At 28.9% G+C, this 16,107-nt stretch overlaps 1 protein-coding gene across 1 annotated transcript in view; it reads right to left on the bottom strand.

The window, feature by feature from the left end:
* Positions 1-13,770: 13,770 nt before the first annotated feature.
* Positions 13,771-16,107, bottom strand: part of m (zona pellucida domain-containing protein miniature) — a 39,375-nt gene continuing 37,038 nt past the window's right edge. The window contains exons 8-9 of the mRNA XM_085945583.1: positions 15,467-15,698; positions 13,771-14,418 (exon numbers count right to left, since the gene is read on the bottom strand). Coding sequence (XP_085801709.1) covers positions 13,774-14,418; positions 15,467-15,698 — 877 coding nt within the window. The 3' untranslated portion in view covers positions 13,771-13,773. The remainder of the gene's footprint in view (positions 14,419-15,466; positions 15,699-16,107) is intronic.

The raw sequence follows: 16,107 nt of genomic DNA on the forward strand, positions 1-16,107 counted from the left end.
AGTAACGGCTTTGAAGCATCAACCTCTCATGAAGGAGGTGTCAACAATTTGATGGTAACCATGAATTCATATCAATTTAAAAATACTTATTATTATGAATTACTTCGGAAAACGTCGGAAACATTAGAAAAATCATAACGAAAAAAATTAACCAAGTAGAGTTCGACCCACAGAACAGATTAGGGATGCACCAAGGTTAGCTGCCGCCCGGTCCCAGATTTAGATTCCCAAATCCCAGATTTAGATCCACATATAATATCAGGATCTCTCCAAGTTTTGACGCCCTGCGAGGCTATTCTAACATATCACTTAACATCCAAAAAGAGCTACATGTGATAAATATATCAGATTTATCACTTTCCGTATTCAGCCGGTTAATTATGTAAATAAGTTAACCGTTTAAACCTAAACTGTCAAAAAGTGTTATCTTTTAAGGGGGGACATGCTCGTCGTAGGTCAAAATTGAGTTTTTATTGTATTTTCAAACCATGATCCTGACACTCCTTAAACGTTGTAGATAATCTATTTATATAATTTCGAAGCCTTATAATCCTTTATATTTATTTTAAACATTTGATGACTGCATAAAGTATTTTTGTTATATAAAATAGTATTCTTTTAAACCTCTCGCTCTAATGTTTTAGAATATAGTCATATTTAGGTACATGAATGTGCAGTGGTGTTAAGATTTTTTACATTTATTAATTTTTAATCGCATTTATAAAACCATTAGTATAATTTATGACGAGATAATTTTAGTAAAATATTTACGATAAAACATTATATTGATAATCTCTGTGATCCCAAATTTGACAAGAATTAGGCATTTATTATTCAAAAAATCGGCAAGATTAACACGTCATTTGAAGATGATTCTAAAAATACTTATTATAAGCTATGTCTTTAACCATTCAAGTGTGATAAACATCTTATGAATAATGATTGCTTTATAATAATTATCGACCTAAGAATAAGGTAGTGTTTTTTTGAAATACGCCATTTCTTTTGTCATTCCCCAGTGGTTAAGGTACAACATATGGCCGTAGCTATAAATTGACAAACTATAATTGAAGTAGGGAGTAAAATGATATTGAGCAATCATTATCCATAAGATGTTTATCACACTTGAATGGTTAAAGACATAGCTTGAAATATGATTACGTCACGGCCGGCGTCTTAATTAAATTTACAGTTCCCCGCGAGCTGTCAAATATCGAGTGGCTAGTAGGTAGCAGCTAGTAGTAACCTAATATTTGTTTTACTGCAATTACATTTTGCGCTGCAATCTCAATGACATGACTAATAAAACTGTAATGTGCTGCGTATCCGCCAGCACGAATATATCCAAATTTGATCGACATGTCTACCAACCTAAATATTCCCCGTATTACAAATTTACCAACTATTGGAGATAACTGCTTTGTTTATGGAATGTGTTCCGTGTTAATTTGGACCAATGAAAATAACGAAAACGTGCTAAAGTTATAACTGTTAAAAGCAGCTGCGCTGGTACTTGTTAATAATTATTAAATTAATTAATTGTTGTTGAAGTTTAAGACACAAAATTTACGAATATAACATTCTTCATTGAACATACGTAGCTTAGTAATAGATTCCACTCGGTCCAAGATATTTTCTGTGGTTACTTAATTAATAAGCATATTTTTCTGAAGTTATTCCAGATTATGTAAGTTCAATAAAACATCTAACATTCTTTGATACATATTGAGTCTTGAATAGAAAAAATCTTTATATTTTCTTTTAAACTGCAAACATAATATTTTATACAGCCCCTTCAAAAATTTTCGCATATGCATGGTCACAATATGTCATTGTAACCGTTGTGGTGGCAATAATAAAAGTAGTAATGTGTAAAAAAAAAAAAAAAACGACCTGGTAGTGGATCACCAAGTTGGCACCAATGTAGTTCAAGGACGATAGTAGAAAGCTGTGGAATCTTGATTGGATTAACTGGATCAATAAGCTTAAAAATGCTAATTGTCTTCGTAATAAACGAGTTTCTCAGAGTTAGATAAATGCTACTTATAATAAATGGTTTAAGTTCTCCTAGGAGATCTCAAAGAAACCCTTCTTATTTATTCGCTTTATTAATTATCAATTTTGTACATCTATAAGCCTAAATACTATTCAAAATAGCAATATTATTTTTCAATGACCACCAACGTAGTGAAATACCTACCAGTGGCGAAGAGTGGAAGTAGGCTGTGGATCAGTGGTGAATAGTGGAGGTAGGCTCTTAACATCCGACATAAATAGTACACACTCAACTTTGTCAGTCAACTTATTTGATTTCATTGAACTAAGACTACATTGTGTCGATAGTGTTTGTTAGTTTTTAAAATTCAATGTAATCCTGCCTAATCCATGCCATAGTAGATAATAGTCAAAAAATATTCGTTTATCTATAAAATATCTAAAATTATCCAATCAACGCATACGTCATAAGAATATTTTTATCAATTATGGTTTGGTTCAAGCAAGGATTAATGAAATTAAAAAAACTAACCTACACCATCTGTAACATGTATTCTTAATTCAACGAAAATAAATAAGTATGACTGAAAAGATGTACATTTTGTCAGATCGCACATAGCATACCTATGGTTGGACTTAAGCAAGGTTTAATTGAATTTTAAAAACTAATCAGCACCATTTGCAAATTGTATTCTTGGTTCAATGAAAACTAATAAGTATAACTGACAAAGTTCCGTGTTCACTATGTATGTAGAATCTTAACAGTTTACCTCTATACCCTTTGCCACTGCTGTAGATACCGACATAAATAGTACACACTAAATTTGTCAGTCAGAAGTCTTGACTACATTTTCGCATCCGTTAGCTAGATGAACGCATCACAGTGCAAGCGTAGCGTGCGCATTGTCTTCCTCAAACCGGTTTCAAAATTGCCATTTTCGTGATGAAAGTATTGCCAACTGAATGATTCCGCAAAAATTGAATTATACTAAACTACTAGATATTTACGCCAAAAATGCCGAAAATACTATAATTTTTACATCATTGTATTAAAATCAGCATTAAAAAAGATGACAACATTATTTCCCGTAAAGAATTAAAAACTATTTTATGTACAAGTGTAGATAGTTGGCACACAGCGCTCTATACATTCAACTTCAAGCATGCGAAAAATTGCTCGCTCAGAATTAAAATTTTCAAGACAAGTGGAAGATGAAGTGATCAAATGGTAAACATTGCTTATTTATTTTCATTGAACTAAAAATACAAATTTCATATTGTGGTGTTCGTTAATTTTTTAAATTAAATTCAATATTACATAATTCAAACCATAATTGTAAAAATAAGCTGTGAAGATCGGCAAAAATAGTGCAAACTTTGTCTGTCATACTTATTTATTTGCATTGAACTAAGTTTACAAATTGCAAAAGGTGTTGAATAGTTTTTAAAATTCAATTAAAGAGATTTTCCAGGTGTGCCGCGAAAGAAGGAGAAAAGCATTACAATGTATAGGCAAATTTAAATATTTTGCGGACATTTAAAACTGTCGACCAAAAAAGTTAAAAACTCATAGCTTGGTTGCTTCTCAGGCGTACACGTTATCTTATATTAAACTAATTTAAAATCAGTGAAAAATACAATAGAAACCCTCTCTACTAATTTTATAAATATTTTCCATCAATTGAGTATCAAATGTACAAGTTGGCCATCAATTCTTTTGCAAGATGCAATGGTAAATATCTGACATTATTAACAGGGGAAGAAAATTTTACAAACTTGACAAATGATTTGGTGTACAATGCCTTATTTTCTGAGCTATAGTTGTCAACAAATTGAAATTCAATTTGGAGTCAATATCCTCAATTAGCTACTACATCCATTAAATTTCTGTTGACCTTTAATCGACATATCTTTGCGAATTAGGTTATCTGTCGGTAATGTCCGTAAATTTATCCAGAACTGTAGAAAACCTTTTTGCAGTATTTTCCGTCACTTGATTATTAAATGTACCTACTAGTGGGCCATCAATCCTTTCAGAAGATATGACGGCACATATTCTACATTAACAGTGAAAAAAAATTGAAAAACGGTCCTTTGCACAAATCCTCATTTTCTGAACTTTTACTGTATGATGTCCACGGTGACCGCGCGGCTTAAGCGTTGGACTATCACGCCGTGGGTACCAGGTTCGAATACTGGGTCTGGCAAGTACACATATTGTTTTTCAATTTGTGTGTGAGTCAGGGTATGGACCTAATAGGTTGAGCAAGTGGCTGACATCCATTTCTCGTTAAAACAAAATCTGTTAATACAAACCTCTACTCTGTGGAGGCTCATATGATCCTATTAGGATCGGATATGGTCGGATAACATAACTGTATGACGGCATTTGTCCAGCAGTTGTTTATTCGCCGAGCGTCATGTCCAGCCCATTACCATTTCATCTGCTTAGCGACCTATATCACATCGCGTACTAATATTTGCTTCCTTATCCATTTTTTTCGCGATCTTTACGGGTTAAGGTCAAAATGCACGTTTCATGCCACGTTGCGCTACAGCTTTGTTTATAATAAAATAATATATATTTAATTATTTTATAATGCTAGTCATTCGATTTTCATCCAGTAAAAATATTCCAAAGTTTTGCCAAGTAATCTTAGGTTTTCGGTTTTTTCACGTGAATATTCTGAAGTAATGAATAAAGTCACATGTTAATAATTTAGAATTATATGTACATATTCTTACATACAACATGTTTGTTTTGCTATTCGTTAGCGTTAGACCGGGGGTAGTCAACCTTTTTATACCTACCGCCCAATTTTGTATCAGCTGTTAGTAGTCAAATTTTCTAACCGCCCACCGGTTCCACAGTAATGGTGATTTATAAGGTAGGAAAGTAACTTTACTTTATTAAATTTATAAAGCAGAGTTACAGCAAGACGAGTTAAAGCATATAATAATAATTACTAACCAAATACTTTATGTCAGACTTTCGCTAAGTTTGGCAGAAAAAATCTTTATAAAACAACTTACTGTAGTTAAATCTATCTTTTTTATTTATACTTTGCATACATTGAAGCATGAAGTCTGATAAAATTATATTTAATTAATTAACTTATTAATGAGATCCCTGAGACTGATAGACTGATGCAGGCACACCTTAAAATTCAAAATATCTTGAAACATTTTCCATGTCCAATTTAAGTTCGTTGAGGCTGAATATGTCAATATCCTCTGGAGTTACATCATCTTTTATAGATGACAAAATTCAGGAAAGTGATGAAATTTTCTCTTCAATTAGATTATAGTGAAGTAGTTCAAGTTTGCCAATAATTAATGACAGAATACTTTGGCAACCTATAAGAGTTTTATAAGCTCCTTGAAGCTGCAAATTGACATAATGATAATGTTTTTAAAACCCATACCGCCCACTATGTAAGTTGAAACGCCCACTAGTGGGCGGTAGGGACCAGGTTAACTACCCTTGCGTTAGACAATCGATACATATTTATATCAGAACATCAAAATAGCGATATAACTATTCGTGACTAAACAAAACTCGAGACATAAAAAGTCTTAAAAGAATGTATTATTTTACAGTGTCATTTTAATGAATTCTATTTCTGAAGGCCCGAATATTATGTATTCTGCCTTGCTAAGTAAAAAGGCATGTCTTTGATTTTAGTGAAATGAGAACCCAAGTTTTTAAACTACTTTTTCTGTTATATTATGTAAAATTATTGGTTTGTTTTGACTTAATCTCTAATTCGACAGTGTCGCCTAGAATCATACTCACATTTTTCAATTTTGTCATTTTACAATTACAACGTTTTTATTAGATCGTATTCTTGTTTGTCCGGTGGTTATTTATCCAGTACAAATCTTAAAATCGATTTTTAACTAACTTCCCGACTGGCTAGACATTTGAAACTTTTAGAAAATATCATAACACGATACCAATGCATACTTTTAATACTTTTAGCCATCTTTAAGTAGAATTGAATTCATTTTCAGTTAATTCCGTTTTGTATGGAAAGTTATTTCGGAAGAAATCCGTAATCCAATCCACTATTATTGGTTGCTAAGGGGTTACTATGGAAATCAAAATGAAATGTCAAAATGACATTAGAGTATTCTATATTTGTGTGTTTGATTGTTTTTTTTATTTACGTCATATCAAGTACAAGTTTGAGCATATTGAGCATAATAATTCAACAGAAATTTTAAAAACGTTCTTTTTCTCTTTCTAATTAATCTTAATTATTTTAGTTAAATATACCAAGTGATTCTAAATGCATTAATATATAATAATATAAAAATCAAAAGTCACTTGAAATTGTGTGAAAATCGTTGATAAAGTTAACTGTTGGTATCACAACTCAAGCTTTTCAATTATTAATAATGTGAGTTCTATCATCATGGCCTTTCTAACCAATCAAGGAACTTTATTTCTCATAGTGTGCTTTGTATCTGCAGCCTTAAGAGTATTATATATATTTGAAAAAAAAATTAAATCGATTCACTCACTCATTAATATTCAAGGGAGTTCAATACTTTTCTTATAATTAAATATAATTACATTGCTTTCTTTGTGACATTTTTTTATTGATGATAAAATCAAATAGGCAAACAATTTATATAATAATATAAACTCAATAAGAATAAACTAATCGAAAAAACTGTTACAATTAAATAAAAATAAATAAAACAAAAAAATAAATGAACGAAAACAATATTCCCGTTACCATTTTAATTAGATTTATCAGTTTATTTTTCGGTATTTAATATTAGTCTACATATTATTAACACTAATTGTAACATGTTTTATGAAATCAATTCGATTAATTGAAAATACACTTTTTAAATGTTCAAATACAACCATAAATAAATAATAATAATTATTAAGATTATTATATTATACTATTACGTTATACCGAATTTGTTAAATTGCATTATTCTTGAAATTTTAAGAATTAATATAAAAATACTAAAGGTTTTCTTTATGATGATTTTTAAGGCTAATTTCTCCAATATTATTATTTATCCTATTAACTACTTAACAATGTATCTGATTTTGATTTATTGCGAATCTCTTTATAATAATATAATAAAAGTGGAATACAATGAACTGAATTGTAGTAGAAAAAACGCATTAATTTACTTTATTATAACATAGATACGCCAAAAACGTATCTCAAATATTGTTTCTTTATATTTCTGATATTTAAAATTGTTTGGCGAATTATGGTTGCGCTAATACCACACAAAGTTCTTGCCTACCTGCCACAGTGATTTTAGTGCATCCAGACATGTTGTAAAGAATTCAGTTACCTCCAGACCATAAACGCGCCAATACTTGCCCTAGTTTGACCCTAGCGTCATCAAGTAATTCAATTACCAGTTACGGTTCGCACAATGTCGCGTTTATGGTTTGGAGGAAACTGACTAATTTATAACATGCATGGACGCACTACAATTATTTTGGGAGGTGGGTAAGAAATTTGTATTGGATTAGAGCTATCATAATTGGCCCAAACAAAAATTAATATTTCACAAATTATGTATTTTGACGAATTCGGCATGATATAATAATATATTACATATTATATGTAAATTTTAGTACAATATATAAATTAATATGCAACTTTTTTCTTACATAATATTTAATATGAACGATTTATAAAAGGAGGGAAAATAAATATAGGCGTAAGAATATAAATGGCAATCTTAAAACAAAATGGAAATGCATATTATTATTATCATTTAAGTTTTACTGCAAATCTATTATAATGATTCATTGTGACACATTGATTATATCCAATAATAATATATAATAATATATGAATTTAAAAAAAAATACATTTGAGTCATTGAGAATCAAAAATCGATTTTCGCGACTGTCAAATTTTAGGCATTTGACTATACTCATTTTTTTTTTAAATATTTTATATCATAACCAGTATAATGTTTCAGAATTTTGATAAATTTTGTAAATGGGCTTCAGCTTATGGATGAAAATAATTTATTTGATTATATTTTTAAAATATAAACAGAAAGTATGTTTATATTTCATTTATTATTTTGCATTAACAAATTTATTGAAAAATTAATAAATATTGTTTTTAGATAGAATGTGTGAAAATGTAATCAGTCATTTTATATTCTTGTAGAAATTATGGTTAGGTATATATTTTGGAATTAACAATTCATTTTTTATGACGCTTACAAAAATTAATATTTAAAATATGTTGTATGTAATCATAGATTGATTGTTCAAAATTACTAACAACCACCTTGTACGAAAAAACAAGGATATGGTTATTGATAATTCTAAAAAAAACATAGAGAGAGAGAAGAAACAAAAAATAATTTTAAATTTACTGTAGTTTCTGTACAGCCATTATTTTATAATAAATATTTTTTTATATGAGCACCATTATGTTCAGCTTTCAATAGGTAGTAGAAATTTTGAAGAAACTGAAATTATATTATTACTATAATGATCGAACATCTAAATAAAACATATTTTTGAGCAAATCAACAGGTGTTCAACAAAGATTCAAGCTTCATTGTAAAAACTAAAAACAAAAATTTCCTTAAAATAAATACAAAATATTTCAATCGACAAGCCACAAAAGTCGAAAATATCTTTGATATCCATTTTGTAAAATATCCTGGGAAAAACGAATAATTTATTTATAATATTTTCCAATAAATAATATAAAAAAACTTAAATAATTACATTAAATTGTTCGATATTTTAAATGCAAAAAAAAAAACACCGAAAGAACCTCTTTATTAAAAAATAAAATCCTTTCGCGAAATTCGTTTATCTATACTAATTTAAGCATTCAATTACAGTCACTTAATTTATTCTGACGTAATATTATGTACACAATTTTTGATGAGTAAAAATGTATTTGTTTGGTATAATACCAGCCTAAACGCAGTAGATGTCACGTGAAAATGTTAAATTAATAATTGTGTCTACGACATTAATCAAATACATATGTATTTCTCGGACTAACTACATTTTAATTATTTGTCCGTATGTATTTTAATACTTCGTGCAAACCAAGATAGATATTTTAAAAACATTGCACATAGGTACGCTCTGTTATAATCTGCCCCAATACAATATAATGTCCTTGCACAATTCGCTGTTTGACACTTTCGTAACTCAACTCAATCATTGCTAGAAAATTAAATGCAAATTGGATCAAAACGATATTGCAAACGAAACCAAGCATCATTATTTCCAATAAAACTTATTAAAACATTGCAATATTGTAAATACAATAATTAAAAAAAACAAAAACACAGATATTTGTATTCAAAACATTTAAATGTTAATTATTATACAAACTGAAGCAATCAGTTTGTATGCAATATTGCTTTGTTGACACACATACCTTAGTCTGTACTAGGCATGAAAAATACTAGATATTATGTCAAGTTGATAAAGTATCCACTGCATATAATATATTATTTAGTGTATGGTGTGGAGTAGGCCTTCGCGTACCCTAACATATTGTAGGTAAAATCTTTTATTACAATAATATTTTAATAGTCAAATTTACGTATTTCATTTGGCGTTATCCGTCATTCAAAATATTTGTCAGAATATAATATTATCAATGCTGACAACTGAATGTTTATATGTTAGTTAAATATATAATAATATGACATTTTTAAACATTTCATTTTCATCAAAATGTCTGCCCTGACGATGGAGTATTATTTAAAATTCTCCTTTAAATTTTAAGAACCACAACCGTTTAAATAAACACATATCATTAAAATATTACAATAATAATAATTAATGAAGAAATAAATAAAAAATCAATAATAATATTAATTCTACACTACTTTAAGCGTTGGAATATAATATTTTTAACGTTATAATGGATAGAAAATACTTATTGCTTTAAAAACCGCTTTTCTTTTGGCATTTTGCTATGCATATTGTTATGGAATATTACAACTTATATAACTATTAATGTTTTAAAAACTATTCACAATCAATAAATCTTGTTTTCAGACCAAAATCATAAATACTAGAACCTTTTATCAAGTAAATTTTCCATTGGGGCTTATGTTCCAACTTGTTCTATATTATGTAGTTATAGTAGTATTTATTAAACGAATTATTGTATAACTCTATCATTATTTAAACGCTGTAAAGGAAAGGGAACATTTTATAGACTGTTTTAAGTCACACAACACTTAGAGCCTTGTTACATCATAGTCTTGTTTTAAAGAAAATATCGTGGTGTTGCTGCCAAAAGTTAGTAGGTATGTTGATAATTTAGGTATTTAGAGTTAACAACGGATTATGTGTATATATATAAATCGGTGTCGTTTGGGCATAACCTGTTAACTGCAAAATGTTGAATTTATAGGAGAGGCATTCATCAACTTTGAATTGCCCACATAAATTTCAGTTCATTTTTTGTTTAAAATTGAAAAAAACATTTAAAAATAAATAACTGAAGAAGAATATGACAATACTTAGATTGTCAATTATTTCACTAATTAGAAAAATAAGGTCATTTATCACTGACCAAACTATGATAAGGTTCTTGCTCATGTTTTGACCAAACTAACCACTGTGTTTGTTCACATATCATCATATTATTACAATAGAGTTTTGAGCATTTTAAGTGAAATATAGATATCGGGTTATTACCAAATGGAAGATAATACTATAGTGACCCAATTTTTACTCTTAACATAAAATGACCAAAACAACGGTTATCATGCTATGCCCAAAAGCCACCGAAATATATATACTAGGAAAAATTCAAGACCATCCAATATAATTATAGAACACGCACATAAAGCACAGAGAAATTAGCATTATGCCTGATTTTATAGGGCATGTCAAACTTTAAAATTGCAATTATTACTCCATAACATGATGTCGAGACTTACCACGTTTTGGCAGTAACCCTACGATATGAAGATTAAAGATATTATATTGACTTATTTTTTCCTCACCTATGAATTCACAATAATGATAAAGCGGTATAAAAATATGGTTATAATAATAACCGTGACGTTTCAAATTATTTAAAAAAAATATTAAAAAATTTAGTTGGAAGTATGAATTTAATGTAGCTATGTTTTATATTTTCATTGTTTCATATCGTTTTCTGAAATTCAATTTTATTAATAGAATTATATATTGGTACATTAAATTATTTATGATTGAATTTTTTAACTACAATACATACATTACACATTATAATAAAAGATATTTTAAATAAGATTTATGTATCGTGTTATTAAACAATCAATATTATTATATAAACACGTATAAATCTATAAATAAATAATTATAACACTTAGAACAATGTTACTTCTAATTTAAAAGTAATAAAAAACTCAATATTTCATTAACTGTTTTCATAACATGAGAGTCACGCGCAAAATCGCCTTTTCAATCGCACAAGGTTGTATGTGACAATTCTGTTTTTTAGATTAACAAAGTTATAGCGAAATAATAACATATTGATTACTATTACTGACAGTATGACCAAACATATACTGGGGTAGATAGTACGTTATACTATTTAAAAAGCCTTTACTGAAAAATTGGATGGACGATTATAAAAAACCATGACTGGAGCAAACAGTTGAAGCCTATTTCCTGTGATAAAAGGTGATAAACGGCTGAAATGTTAATGGCAGTGAAGAATTTTAATACTCCCATCAACTACAAGAGTCTATATGCCAATCTGCATTGATAAAAATATTTTTGTATCTTAGTGGAAATCTTTTTATATAAACAATGTAGCATATAACCTTGTTACATTGAAATTCGTTAAATTAATAATAATTGTTTCATTGTATAACATAAGAAAAAAACTATAATCATAGTATTTTTTGATAAATTAAATATGAGTTACCTTTTTCTATAAGTAATTAAATAAGCTTTTTAGTAAAACCGATAACAACAACCTTCAATATTTTACTAAATACCTAAGTATATAATTTACGAATTAATTTTCAGGTCATAATATAATAGTCATGGTTTTCAAATTAATAATAATAAAAGTTTATTGCATTCAAATTAAACTGATATAATCAGATAGCTATTTCCAATTATTGTTATGGTGTCAACTGTCAATTATTGGCGAAAAATTATAATATTAATTTAAATAAAATACGTGTATAGTAATTATTTTAAACAATTTCATAATGATCAAGACGAGTTTCATCCGTTTCTATGTATTCTTCAGTCAAGAATGTCACACTGATGCGGACGAAACCGGTCCTATCATATTGAATTATTTTAAATAAATAAATATGTACTACAAATTTGTTTAATTTTTTTATGTAAAAGCCTAAATAACTCCTAAAAATCAACTATTATGAAATATTGTGAAATGGATTTTAAATATGAATTAAACAAAATTTTAAAAATCATTTTGAAAAACTAAAGTTAAAAAATGTTTAAAAGAACAAAGTAATATGCCGTTTATTTTTATAATATTATATAATTATAAATAGCATTAAAAAATATCTACCTACTTATTTATACCTAGCAAAGTATCTAGCGTACCTATAGTTATAATATTTATTGCAAATTTGCCCAGATTTAATGTTAAGAACTAAAAAAAAATCCGGAATGTTTTTTTTTTATTCATCACAAAACGTCACACAAGTTTAGTTTAATTTTATTAAAATAATTATTCATTTCTTTTCACTTCACATCACTGTGTTTTTCAGTTTTTTTAAACATCATTGTTTGTGTCACTGTTTTAAATCCATTGTTTTATTACCATGCCTTATAATAAATGACTTCCTTTGAAACTACATCCTCAAACTCATTATGTTATTGATTTAAATAATACAATTCAGAAATGTTTTTTTAAATTTAGTTTTAAAACTTTTACGTTCAGCGATTTCAACAGTTCAAACAAACAAAAAATTAAATTTGAAAAATTAATGAATAAAGGTTGAAATAAAATTATTTCAATTATCACTCATATGTTTCGGAATCGCATAATTCATTGAATTTGTATTGTTTTAAAATACCCCCATGTTATAACTTATAGTTACGTCACTGGAGTAAATGTATCATATTAATATGACACTTTTTAAGAGGTGTATAGGACTTCTAAGTGTGGAATTACAGAACATGCTTTTAATAACCTTTGTTTAAAAAAAATATATAGGTACTTTGAAAATAATAAAAAAACTACTATTTTAAAGAAATGAAATGTAACTTAGATGTATTTTTAGATTTTATAGGACATAAAAACTGAAATATAAATTTCGGTTGTCATACTTAAAAAAACTCACCCAAAAAATATTTATTATTTAATATAATCTTTATAATGTTGCTATATTAAAACGGCAATATTTTTTACTTACTTCAAGTACAGACTTATGAATTATATTAATAGAGTTTTTATTTAGCAAAAATTCAAATTTTAATTGTGTAAAACAATAAATAATAATAAACTGTACTGGCAGAATATTTACTAAGCTTATTGTTCCTATTAGTTATAAATGTGTTAAAGGTTCCCTGAAATTTATTTAAATCCATGTAATATAATCCAACCACTAGGTGTCTCTAATACCAGTTATAATTACTCTTAAGTTATTGCTTTCCAATCATCAAATAAGATGTGCCAAATACTAACACCACACAATAATCATTGAGCTAGATTACTACACAAACACTCGCATTGTAAAAACACGGAAGAACTTGTTCAAGATCCGTTCTTTCAATGCATATTTTTATATTGCAATATATTTGCTTGCCAATCAATTTTCATCGCAGCGCACCGGAGTTGCTGGCTCGACGGGCCTAGACCTCAACAGGCGAAGAGCCATCCAAGAAGCCAGAGACTGTGCGGCCATTGCAGTGGGAGCGGTCCTGGCAGCCCTTTCCTTCTGCACCTGATACCGATACAGCAAAGCGCCAGCAACTAGCGCCGAAACAACCGCTGACACCGCCACCAAAACAAACAAGGCACTAAACCCTGGAACTGGGAGACAGATCCCATATACAACTTCTTCTCTTATTCTCCCTTGGAATACAGTAACAGCTTCTGCTTTACTGTCTGGACTAAACGCTAGATCTGCTTCAGATATAACTTCATAAATTCCACTGACCCCAACATCAGCGCTTCTTACTTTTCTATCTGACACTACAACAGATCTTCGTTTTCTTTGGGTCTTTGTCGTTTCGAATGGTGGCATTTCTGCGTCTAGGTCAAGATTTCTTGGTCCTGCTACTGCTGGTAATGGTGCAGGGAGTGGTGACGGATCTTCGTCGTCCTCTGCATTGATATCATCAGCATCTGTTTCGTTGTCTTCATCGTTTTCAGATCCATGTCTGGATTCCAGTTGGCGTGGGCCATGGGGGAAGCGTTCTTGGCCATCGCGATGACTGGGTCTTGGTTGGTCCTGGAATTATATAATGGTTTTTCTTAAATAAATATATTATCAAATAACTTCCTAGTCATCTTGTGCAGCAGTTAAATGTAAATAAAAGACCTTTTTCTTACTCATAGTACTGCAAAGTGTACTATAATCTAAATAGAAAGAATCAGACATTAAATTTAGAAAATCTACATTGCTAAAATATTGAGTAGAAATTTGTATAAAAGCAGAAACTATGGCATAAAAAGGGTCATTTTTAAGATGTTGAGCCACTTTCTCACTACCAAATTTACCCAGGAGCCTTTATATTTTTAAATGGTGGGAAACAATCAATTTTACATTTAAATATTTATCTTTAATATAAATGTTAACAACATTATTCCTGAATACTAATTTCAATTTAAACTTGCATTTCGAAGCCAATAAAATATTAATATGGTGGCCAAAATATAAATGTTCAATAATAATTACTGCCTGATTTGATTTATTTTCAGTTAAAACATGTGTTTTATGATGGTTTAACGTGTACTAATACTATTTTTAACTAAGAATATACTTGAAAAGCGATTTTAGATAGTACTCAGTAGGTATTAAAATTGGTAGATATGAAAATCTAAAATAATTCTCAGCGATGTCAGTAATTTAAGTATGTCTCTAGATTCAAAAAGGAAAATTGCAGCATATTGTTGACACCATGTTTTGATTACTTATTTAAATCCAAATTTAATGATGATCCATTATATAAATCACACATGGTTTAATCGAGTGTGACTATTACTTAATATGGTGAATTCGTAAAGCGAAATTGCAAATAATTTAATTTATATACTTTGATTTTTTTTTCCGAACCACTATCCTATAATATTATTATATAAATGCAATAGGTATCGTTATTCTTTTGTGAAAGCTCTGAAGAGTATCATAATATAATATTAATCTCTTCAAAATAAGCTCGAATTACAATAAATTTTCACAGGAGGCGTAAAAGAAGGTGTAAAATTAATGTAGGTAAATAATTTTACATATAATTTGAAACAACCTCAGATTGGTATGTTATTTTGTTAAAATTTACCGCAAACGGTCTTGTGAGCATTTCTGCGACAGCCTGTTCCGCTAAAGCTTCTTGGCTGATCTTCGACTTGGACTGTGGCGGAGGAGGAACCTTCCTCTGCGCTTGGACGCTGATCGGTGATGGCGGAGGACCACCGATGAGAGCCATCTCGTCTCCTTCCTGGACGATGTCATCATAGAGAACGGAGTCATCGTTGGAGTTCAGGTTTGTATTTTCGATGTTTTCTGTCGGCCTGGAATTATTAATGCAATTTTATAAGTAAACAAAAAGGAATCAAGGATTATTACGATATAAAGTTAACGTTTTTTCAATTATTCGACATTAGTACAAAATATAATTTTTAAACAAGAAGCACATAAAAATAGTTTAAGCAAAATACAGTATGATACTGGTGCCATTTTTGTATGCAAAAAGTAAATAACTATTTTATCAGGGGCTCTATGAAAATTAATAGTTCTTTTTGTCATCACTTTTCCATCCATCTCTCTAGAAGAAAGACTTCTACAACATCTTTCGATGAAACCAATAAAAGCTTTGTTTTATTTAACTATCCTGTAAATGTTTCAAATATTATTTTAGACTCAAAATCCATGTTTTTTTTCATAATTAATTATAAATTCTATTTTTATTTAATCATATAT

This window comes from Rhyacophila brunnea, unplaced genomic scaffold, assembly GCF_057557595.1.
Source record: "Rhyacophila brunnea isolate RB1 unplaced genomic scaffold, BYU_Rbru_1.0 scaffold_18, whole genome shotgun sequence".
Taxonomy (NCBI): domain Eukaryota; kingdom Metazoa; phylum Arthropoda; class Insecta; order Trichoptera; family Rhyacophilidae; genus Rhyacophila; species Rhyacophila brunnea.